The sequence below is a fragment of the Limulus polyphemus genome, unplaced genomic scaffold (genome assembly GCF_000517525.1).
Source record: "Limulus polyphemus unplaced genomic scaffold, Limulus_polyphemus-2.1.2 Scaffold238, whole genome shotgun sequence".
Taxonomy (NCBI): Eukaryota; Metazoa; Arthropoda; class Merostomata; order Xiphosura; family Limulidae; genus Limulus; species Limulus polyphemus.
This window is the reverse complement of record NW_013665848.1, coordinates 782,218-794,070: the sequence shown is the minus strand read 5'-3', so window position 1 is coordinate 794,070 and position 11,853 is coordinate 782,218. Positions and strand designations below refer to the sequence as shown.

Genomic DNA, 11,853 nt, shown 5'->3' with positions numbered 1-11,853 from the left:
AATAGCAATGAATAGGAGACTGACCAAACATGGTTATTTGTAAGAAGAGCTATCTGCAAATCGATATTAACCAGAATTCACAGCTGTCACCGTGTTACTTGTGGCAAGACAACATGCCAACTTACAGTTAGGACACTGGCGACAAGTTACCTTTTCAGATGAGTCCTCTTTTGGCTTGTTAAGCTAATGGTAGGATTCGTGTTTGTCGTTTGCCTGGAAAACAGATGAAGGGAAGACTGTCTTTCCTACAGGGAACACACGGAGGTGGTGCAGTTCATGTTTGGACAGCTATTCATCATGTTGGAAAAAACTGCTCTTCTTATATCCAGGGAAACATCAATAGCGCCTTCTACAGGCATCACATGGAGACGATATTTCTTTCATACGCTAGACCAAGGTTTGACAATAACTTTATGTTCCAGGATGGCAATGTCACTGCTCACAGTGCGCGTATTCTACAGGATCATCTCGACCAGAAGGACATTACAAGATTGCCATGACCAGCACAGTCCCCAGATTGTAATCCCATTGAGAACTGTTGGGCAGAACTGAGCCTAAAATTGCTAACCACTTCTCTAAACCAGCTACTGTAGCTGAGTTGCAGCGTCTACTAGTGACAAATTAGTATGAAATCACGGTGGATTACATCAATAACCTCATCGATAGCATACCACGTCGCCTTGCGGAGGTTATTATAGTACGAAGAGAACCAATCAAGTACTGAATATTTGATATGAACTGATAGAAGGTTACAGACACTATTTATAATAATATTATAAATAATATATTTTATTATTATATCTGTTTTGGTAAAGTTTTATTGTGATGGATGAAATGTTGAATTACGCATCTTTTTGATAAAAGTATTTGCTGTTCTAATAAATCGTCCATTATGTCCATAGAACAAGTCTCATTATACAAGTTACATATATAGATGTTTAATTTGATCATGTATTTCTCAGTTTGACAGCACTTAAGTGTATTTGTATTCCATCTTAATAATTATTATCTTATTTGTTACAAAATATGCACTCATTTTTGCCAAGACAGTGTAATATTTAAAGATTTATTTACCTTTCTAGATTATACATTTTTGATGTAATCCTTATAAAAGGAAGGTAAAAGAACATACGTTTCTTTCATGATTAATGCACATTTATTACATAATTTTCAAAAAGATTTTGTATGCTAGTAATGTTACACTTTTGTACTTGAAAAAATATTAACCCAAACTATTAGTTATATAAATAATAATAATAACGTAAAAATCATAGTTAAAAAGTAGGTACGTTTTATAATCATTCTTAATACCAATTGTATCGTGAAAGATTTTCATATCCTTTGTTTACGCATAAGAATATAAGACTATAGAAGAGACTTGCTTAGAAGTATTTGTGAATGAGATATTTTTACTTACTTGTAACTGATTCAGGGTTTTTGCAACAATGCCTATATTTGTCTTGCAGTAAAGAAATACAGACAAATTTCAAAACTCTTTCATATATGTAATGTTTAAGAGTTTATCCTTATCAAACGATTAAAATTATCTTTGTGTACAGAGAACAGGCATTCCATTATAAGAAAAGCTTAAATGGTGTGCAGGTTATAACATCAGGTTGTTTGACGGATCATAGTCGGTTTATCAGAACTACCTGGCCATGGTGGGCCATTGTTGGAGTTACAGTATGAACTGGTGAAAGACAATGTTTCATTACGTTATAACATCAGGTTGTTTGACAGATCATAGTCGGTTTATCAGAACTATGTATCATTATTGTACAAAGATAATTAGTTCCTGTGAATAAAGGATCACATGTAGCCTTAACGTTCTGAAACACTGACGGATGGTAGTGAATGAAAAATTGGGAAGGAAAACATATCTACGCACTAATACACTATTTAATATAATTGTTTTCTAAATATTTATCCATATAATTATAATTTATTCGAATTATTACATCTGTCTGTTTAAAAAGATTACCACTTTGATTTTGTTAGGATTTTTCGATTTTTTATTATTATTATTACCTTCATCTTTTATTGGTTTATGAATGACTATTACTCTCGTTTCTAGCACTGTAAGAAAAGTAAGAACACTTGACTTCTTACCTGGCCATGGTGGGCCATTGTTGGAGTTACAGTATGAACTGGTGAAAGACAATGTTTCATTGTGTAAAAATACAAGCCAGAAAGTTGAAACGTATAAAAATATAAGCCAGAAAGTTGAAACGTGTGAAAATACAAGCCAGAAAGTTGAAACGTGTAAAAATACAAGCCAGAAAGTAGAGAACAACAGGAGTACTGTGAAATTTTTGAAAAGTGAGCTACGCTAGCCATGTTTCAAACGACAGCTGTTGTCGTATCATATATATAGTAGGATTTATTTCTTGACTTTTATAAATTAGTATCATTTCTTTATGTTCCCATAACTCTCCAGGTACAAATTTCTGCTTTTTATATCGGTTACAGAAATTAAAGACATTGTCGCAAAATGATTTAAAAAGTGTAAAGTAACGCTTATCTTCTCAAACATATGTAGCTTCAAGAGAACAAAGACTCGTCATAGAATGTTATTTGCAAACCACTTATCACGTGAATGTCTAAAATTACACAGGTGTTTTGCGAACAAGAGATACCTTTCGGAACATACATACGCTACAACAAAAATTCATATTTCTTTCGCTTAGTTATAGATAAGAAATATCTCCATTATCAACTTCCAAACACCAGATAAGGTATATCGGTCGATAACACACCAACAAGATGATGACATCATCCGTTGAAGAAATTACATTGCAATAAACTTGTATAACCCTCGACAGAAAATACGTGATAACAATCGCGTAACCTTAAAATATAATCTCTGTAAACATTGATAATGTTAGTTCTGGTTCATTACAATTCCTGATTTTTTATGCTAAAAAACACAGCACATGAAAAGGTAGTCAGATAGATTTTAAATCATATGGTGATATCATCAGACTGTAGGTGCATACACACATATATGGAATTTTAATTATCTTTCACTCAAACAAATCATCACTAATAATTACCGTCTTTCAATGTATTGTTAATGATTTAAAGCTTTTATTAAGAGCTAGGAAGGAAGCTCGATGAACAAAAATCAGTACATGTAAAACTCCTAGGTATAAGCGTTTGAATAACTTTACACTTAACCTTAAAAACATTTTAATTTTTTATAACTTAAAACACTATAATGTTTAAGTAGACACTTAAATTTTATTTCCTTATGATATAGGTATATGTATATAATAGTAATTATCCTACTAGTATAGCTCCCCAGTGGCATAGCGGTAAGTCTGAAATCTTATAACGCTAAAAACCAGGTTCCGATACCCGTGGTGGGGAAAAGAACATATAGCTAGCTCATTGTGTAGCTTTGTGCTTAACTCCAACCAACCAACCAAACAAACAAACAATCCTACAAGTATATAACTAAACGTTTTTTTCCTTAACTGACTGACTTATATTGGTATTCTTTCCTACCATTTATGCTAGTATCAGAAATAACTTCCAAAACCTGGAGGCTACGAAAGAGAAACATTGTGAATAAATCAGCTTCAATACTTGCATCAAACTCTCACTAATCATTAGATCTGCATTTTTGAATTATTATATTAACATTTGAGAGAGAGGGCAGGCAAAGCAATAATGCAGAGACTGAAATCAGTCAAGTCATGGGTCAGTAAGGCTAAGAAAGATGTAAATGAGATATGTCCACTGGAAAACATCAATAATATTGAGTGGGTCTAGGTAGATGGCATTAAGTTAAACATCATGATGACTGGCAGCAGGGTGAATTTAACATTGTTATATTATAATGGTCAGGCCAGGTATTTTCAGTCTTCTTATCTACTGTGTTGTATCTTCATAAACATTAATTTTCGGTTGTGCCGTGGGAAAGTTCTTGCATCCAGCTCGGACACTCTTTTAACTAGAAGATATGGATTTTTGTTTGTTTGTTTTGCTGGAGAGCATAAAGCTATACAATGACCTATGTGTGCTCTACCCATCACGGGTATCGAAACCTAGTATTTAGCGTTATATACCCACTGACTTACCGCTGAGCGTCTAGAGAGCAAAAAATATGGCTTTATTTTATTATTTAGATGATGATACTCAGGGGATCACTGCCAATTTAATACAATATGTTAAGAGCTTAATATAGATTTTCAGTTTTAAGTTTAAATAAAAACAATATATATATAGTTCTTCTGTAAAAAATGTTGTTAAAATGTTAATCCAGTGATTGAATCTTAAAATCGATTATAAGATAATCAGTTGTGCAGTATTCTTTCTTGATTGCATTTTTATATAAGAAACAGACAATATAATTACTGTTTATAATAAGTATACATTACAATAACATTGTTATCGTATACATTCATATCCATAATAAGATCAAAAGTTAATGCTAAAATTAGAATATTATTGATATTTACAATAATTAAAGAAAGTGATGTTTTAGTACGGGTTTATTAAAAGATTCCGTTTTCTTTCTTTTTTTGATACGCGTTTGAAAAATCGCGTCTGACCTTTACAGTTTTCTCACAAACGATAAGCTTATACTGATGCCGTTCTTCAAGACATGCTTGTTGACTTTTATAGATTACTTAAAGTAAACTTGTGTTATGATCAAAAATCTCACGATCACAGTATACCTGTTTTGTCAGACCCCTGGTCTAATAGTTATCAGAGACACTACCAAGTGGGGTGGGGGTAAGATAGGGCGGAATGGCACTTAAAAGAGGACACATTCACCGGAATGACTGATACATAGTGACAGCCAATTTGTGACAATTTCGATGCAAGTCACAGTGAAAATCGAGCAGATAATTTACGTGTGTAATCTGCGAGACGTAATCAGCTCATCAAAGCTGTTCGTGCACTACTAAGTAGGAGTGGACCCTCTTCACTAAACGTCCGGGCGTTTGCTGGACTTGTTTGCTACCAAGTAGTGGCTGGTAACGCTAGAGGGCGGGTGTGACTGCGTGATCTTGGCGAATTGTAAGAATTTATCTTTTATCAGTCTAAAATTTCCATCAGGACGGGTTAATATTACCTTTTTATACGTATAAGTCACCTGATAACACTTTCGGTATGAAATTCATAAGTAAAAATAAAGTACTACATGTATTAGTGATGTGAAATTTCACATTACATATGTTACTAGTTAAAGAACATGTATGTTTTCGCATGAATCGTTATTTATTGTTTATTTAACATCGTCGTATTTATTTCAGTGTCACGTATATAAAAAAAATGTCAAAATTTCAACTCACAAAACAATACGCAATCTCAAAACTTTATACAAGTATAGACGTGAAAAGGTGAGACAGAATCGTGCAAGTACAGGAAGGTAGGTTACTTTCGTGTTCGGGTTTTGTTTGGTTTGAATTTCGCGCAAAGTTACCTGAGGGCTATCTGCACTAGCCGTCCCTAATTTACAAGTGATAGACTAGAGGAAAGCTAGCTAGTCAACACCACCCACCTCAAACTGTTTTACTAACGAATAGTAGGATTGACCGTCACATTATAACGCCCCCACGGCTGAAAGAGCGAGCATGTTTGGAGGAACTGGAATTCGAACCCGCGACTTTCAGATTGCGAGTCCGAACCGTTTCAACTTTCTGGCTTGTATTTTCACACGTTTCAACTTTCTGGATTCTTAATAATTTTAAAAATATTATAGATAGAACACTCCGGTATTATTTAAATTGACAAACAACTCCTAAAGTTTGTAGGACTTGATGTTCGGGAGTTCCTGAATAACACATTCCCAGACAGATGGATTGGTAGAGATGGACCAATACGATGGCCCCCACGTTCCCCTGACATAAACCCGTTGGATTTTTTTTTCTTGTCCGGGATGTGTGTGTTAAAATTTTGACACCTGTGTGTGATATCGTGGATCTTCGCCACAGAATAAACGATGCAATAAGGAATGTGGTTTCCAAGATGCTGAAGAACACCTGGAGGGAGATAAAGTATTGCCTGGACATTCTTCGAGCAACAAACGGTGCACGTGTGGAAGTATACTAAGACAAGAAAAGAACTTTATGAGTTTTTTGTCACGTTAAATATAACCGGAGTGTTCTATCTATAATATTTTTGAAGTTATTAATTTTTAAAATGGATCAGATAATTTATGGACACCCTGTAGAATGTAGTGTGTAAACTATAATAGGCCTAATACTAATATATAATGATAAATAAATTTATTGTAAATCTAATTGGATATCGTAGACATTTTACGACTGACGAATAAGGTATGAGTTTACGAACACCATTGTATTCCAAACAGTATTTAAAACCTATAGCGCAAATTTTGCCCTTGCGTAAACATTATTAATTTTTGAATAATACAAAGTTTTAAAATTAAGTATTTCTCATCATTACGTTGTTTGATAGATTGATGTCAATGAATAATCAACTAATTAATAAGGGTTACAGTTTGTGACTAATAATATCAAATTGATAAAAGTGGACTTTGGTAAATAACTGACCAAAAACTTCATTTTATTAATATTAAACTAATATTTTGTAGTCTCCCATTGTCACACACATTTTTGTACTTCCTTCGTTATTTAGTTACCCCAAATGATTACTAATGATGTATATGACAAATCAAAACATTATTAAATATAAAACATTGTAAATTTTTAACCTGAAACTGCTTCTAATCAGAATTTCATTCTTCTCGTCACATTGTAAGTTCATTACTTGTTTTTGTTTCATGTACAAAAAACAACAAAAACAAGTTTTATCAAATAAATAAGTAATATCGATTTCTTCTAAAATATAATTTCACATTTTAACCTCACCTGACTTAACAGAACAGTGAATGTGAGAACGGGATTCATAGTAGACCCAGTCAAAACCTGCTTCAACTGCCAACCGAGCCAGCATGCCGTACTTCGACCTATCACGATCATTAGTCGTGATGTCCACTGCTCTTCCTTCGTAGTGGAGAGACTCTACAGCATGATGGAGCTCTTCGTCCCATCCCTCTGTAACTCGCAACCTGACTCCTGGCCATTGGTTCATTACTGAGATGGCTAAGGTGTCCAGTTTTTCTTTGCACCGCTACAGAAAATTAATGAGTGTCTAAATAATGTATAACAATAAAAAAAAATCTAATAAATTGCACGTGTGCACCTAACACATCCAGTCCTGCCATTATACAAGTTTTTACTTGTTCTTCCTTTACTTCACACTATATACCTACAAAGTGGAATACATATTTTGATAATCAATCATTTAACAGATATAGATATAGATAAACACATGTATATGCGGTTTATTCATAGCTAATTTCATTATGATCAGAGGAGGACATTTACAGCCTCGCACACATTGAAGTGTTACTTGGATAGTACAGAGTGTGACTCCACTGTTATCAAACATTACAAAGATCAAGAAATGTTCTAACATACACATATTGCTAGAGTTGTACTTAAATTTACTAACTGTATAACGTTCCAGCTTGATTTCGAGGACTAATCGTTTGTGTTTCCGAGGCTTTGAAAGACACTAGTATTATAAATAATCATTTGCACTAGACATTCTTGGAAAACGTTTTACACTAAATTGGATTGAGCGTTCGAAATATGAGATACATGCAGATAATAAACTTATTGGCTGATCAAGACATGGGTTTGGGGCCATTAACTTGTTTCGCCATACTTTCATCTTACATACTGGAAATGCATATTGGAATCAAAGTCAAAACGTTACCTCTACATTTTAAACGCGCAGAAGTAATAGATTTGGAGGAAGGGAATATGAAGAGGAGTTTATCCAAACAGCCTTCATCGAGACTTTGGAGAAAGAAGAAATATTCAACATTCTATAGAACTAGACAAACAATATCACTATAGAAAAAAAAAGGATAAAAGTTAGCTGTCAATTACAAAATACAAGCCAGAAAGTTGAAACGTGGAAAAATACTTTCCAAGGGACTAGATATACAGGGTGCCCATAAATTATCTGACCCATGTTAAAACACACACACACATTACGTTACCCTGTCACGTTGTCACCCTCTTTTATATACCCGACTACCCTATATCTAGTAAATACTAGAGCATTCGCCATAGTACAGGATAGTTCTAGAAACGTGGCGTCACAGTAGTCATGTGACTCGCTGACGCAACACTATTGTTGTGGCGTTCACACCATAAAAAGTGTTGTTGTAACAAATCTAACCTACATAAAAGCTAGTGTGTGTCACGTTACTCTTGATTTTTCGAAATAGAATGACTCATAAAAGCTAAAATGCATTGTTCCAGATAGAATAATTCGATTAGTGTCCACCCGTTACGATTTTAGTGGCGAGAGTGCAAGGGGCCGTGAAGGGGGGAGGGGTCCCGTGTAAATTTCTACTTGTAGTGAGTTTGTTTGAAGTTAAGCACAAAGCTACACAATGGGCTATCTGTGCTCTGCCCACCACGGGTATCGAAATCCAGTTTCTAACGTTGTAAATCGGCAGACACACCGCCGTGGCACTAGGGGGCTAATGTAGTGAGTGTTGGTATAATAAGCGTCAAGTAAAGACGTATTGTGGGATCACCTAGCCTAGAGACAAGTGCATAAAATTTATCATGAAAGTAAAAATATCGATTCAATTTTAAACTTCAATTGTTTCTGAATTAAGCTGTTTTCTTTTATATCATCAACGTTTTTAATATAAAAAAAACATTTTTAATCAACGGATACATTAAATTAAGAAATCAACAAATATTTTTCCAGTTTTGTTGTCTATACATTTCATTTTATACTTTAAGTACATAGACTAACAAGAATATTAGGTTATACTTTTGTTGCTAAGCAACATGACATAAAAGCCATTGTTGGAACGTAGTGTTACCAAAATCAACTGACTTTTCTATGTATTGGAAGTTGTTAATCTAACTGATTTTTACCAACAATTATTCGATGAATACGCCACGAATTCATTTCGTGAATGATCTTCATTTTGATTGGCTCACATAGAAATTGACCAACGTTTGACTGCCTCGACTTCACTTTTCTGCCTCTTTGTTGGTCAAGCTTGATTTCGCTAAATACATTTATTTCAGTTTCTGAAATGTGAGGTTAGGGTATACTATGGGGTGGGGGTGGTGGTACTTGCCCCGTCATTTTTGACGGGCTATACGCTAGTGGCTTTATATAAATAGTATTTCAACCACTGCTGTCGGCCTAATGAACACTGGAAAGGGCGAAACGCATCGTCAGCAATGTTTACAGTTAACAAACTTAATAAAACTGGTTTATTCTTTCCGAATATAACTTTACCGATACACTCAACTTCAACAATCGCGCTAAACAAACGCTATAACAACGAACGTGCTCAATAATACTTCTGACTGCAGATCAAATACTCACTGTCAAAGAACTTGTGTCGCTAAAGTATCGTCGGAACGAAGTTACGGAAAGTTAATTAACAAATGCAGACGTAACAATATAAACGACGTAGGAATGCAGTCTCCTTGTAATAATCTGCAAAACTTTTGACGTAAGACATTCAAAGAGAATTACAAGAGCTTCAAGAAGAAAGTCCATTATGGACTGAAAGTTTACTTTTACTTGTAGACTTTCACCTGATCTGTCGGGCGTTCACCAAGGGCAGAACTGGCTATGCCGGTTCCCTCAAAAAATTGGTCATCTTGCACATCTAGTTAATTATTTATTTTCACTTTTTATATTGCCGGATACTAAGAGTGTACCACACTTTGTATCTTGCCTAAGATCTGAAGTGGCTAAGCAGGCACTTGTATCTACATTTGTTTGTGTTACATTTAATCCAACACCAAAATAATAAAAAGTGTGTAAAGTAGGCCTAGCGTGCCGTGTTCACTAAAACATATATGGTGTATATTTAGCCCAGTTAGTTTAGCATTTAGAAATTGATGGAAAGTTAGAATGTCCCTGTTTCAATTTTGAATATAATGGTCACGGTTAACCTAGCAAATAGGATACCCCAGAATTCAAATTTGTTTCATCATCTATAGTTAAACACATAAAATATCCTGAAGCTACAGTATCATTTTGTAGCGGGGGGGGGGGGGAAGCTCTGTGCCTAAAGTCAAGTGATACAGCCTCACTTTAGGGATACGCAAAAGATCAAAGAAGTTTTTTTAAACTGAAACTATGTTATGTGTGTTTCGTATCAGTTTTGTAAGATATTTGGGTTATAGAAATTTATACATTTTATTATTCTGAATCACCTTTATTGGATTTATGAATATACATCAGGTCTAAACTTGTCGCATATTTTCTCTATTACATATCTTTTCACTAACATGACATATCTTTCACTAATATTCCAAGTATTGTCAGAGTCATTAATTTGTTATTCATTGGATGTTTTAGATCTAATAAGCACCATCAGGACATGCGAACTATAATTAAGACAATTCCTAGCATCACCACAGTCGACAATGACTCTTTGGCTCTCCCTTTATCACAAACAGCTTTCAGCCATGTAACTTGTGTCCAGTTATAGACACGCGTCGCTTCGGGTCCACATTCACTTGTCATCAATCGGTCTGTAACACACTTGCTATGCCGATAGAGGGCAGGACAATTTTCGAAGCCTTCTTGCAAACGAAATATTTTTCTTATAAGTATACCCCAGTCGGGCATTTGTTCATGACATTTGGATCTTGTTCTTACTCGTTGGATGCAAACACCATTGGAAAGAAGGGCTGAAAAAGAAACAAGAAATTATGTTAAGGCTAGAATATTAAATGCTATCTTTCGATTCATTGGGGGTAAATCCAACCGAGGAGTGCATCACTTTTTTTTTTCACATCTCCCTCTCCCTCGTATGAAGAACATGGTACATATTTTTGAGGTTTAATCTACAGAACGTTTTTTGACAATAATACAAACTAGTAATCCTTGGAATACATGTACATTAATTGAATACTCCAATTCTCAACAACCACGGTAAAACAACAACAAAAACGTCATTGTGGTAATCATGAAGAACTCTACGTTGAAACCAAAAGTCTTGAAAAGCAAACTTTTATGCTGATATATTTTGTATATAAAATGGTAACCAGAAATCTATCAAAGCAGACCTTTTCACTGATTATTTTATATGTAAAATTGAAACCAAAAGTCTCGCCTAGCAAGATGAAAAGATCCAATATCTTCACCAAAGTTACAGAAGCAAAGTAAAATATGGTTTGATGATATCTTTATCATCAATATCTCTGATACACAGAGAATCAGGGTTTTTGAAATATACTCGAACCATTGCACTGCCGTAGGAAGTAATTTTGTAGTGGTCAGGCCATTGTCATATTACCATTTCTAGAGGGGTCTGGGGGCAAGACCCCAGAACATTTTTGAAATTTTAATGCTTTGAGGTTGAATCGTGAGCCATAAAATGGCATACATACAACGTAATGTATTGAATTAAATGAATCAAGTTTTATTACATAAGTTGTAGCTATACATGTCATGAAAAAGTGGTCAGTCCATGGCCTGACTGGTCTTATCGCTTCCTACGGCCTTGCTTTGGATCCAGAAGAATCTAGAAATAAGTAGAGTAAAAACTATCATGTTGATGATAATTCACTGAAGCAATTAAACGGTTTAATCCCAAACTCACTTTACTGAATAACATCAACAAATGAAAGTATTTCCTTTAGTCAACTTTTTTTACAACTTTACTACTTGCATCGATTTTTTGTGGGGAAATCAGTAAACCGTATGATTAGTATTTATGACTAGAGAAAGTACCCGGGATATTAGTGTTACGTCTCCGTTTGTTAATTAACTTTCCGTAACTTCGTTCCGACGAAACTTTAGTGACACAAG

At 34.5% G+C, this 11,853-nt stretch overlaps 1 protein-coding gene across 1 annotated transcript in view; it reads right to left on the bottom strand.

Annotated features, from left to right (window-relative positions):
• The window catches only part of LOC106478649 (sonic hedgehog protein A-like), a 64,220-nt gene that overhangs the window by 5,682 nt on the left and 46,685 nt on the right, over window positions 1-11,853 (bottom strand). Inside the window, exon 2 of the mRNA XM_013939206.2 lies at window positions 6,846-7,107. Coding sequence (XP_013794660.2) covers window positions 6,846-7,107 — 262 coding nt within the window. The remainder of the gene's footprint in view (window positions 1-6,845; window positions 7,108-11,853) is intronic.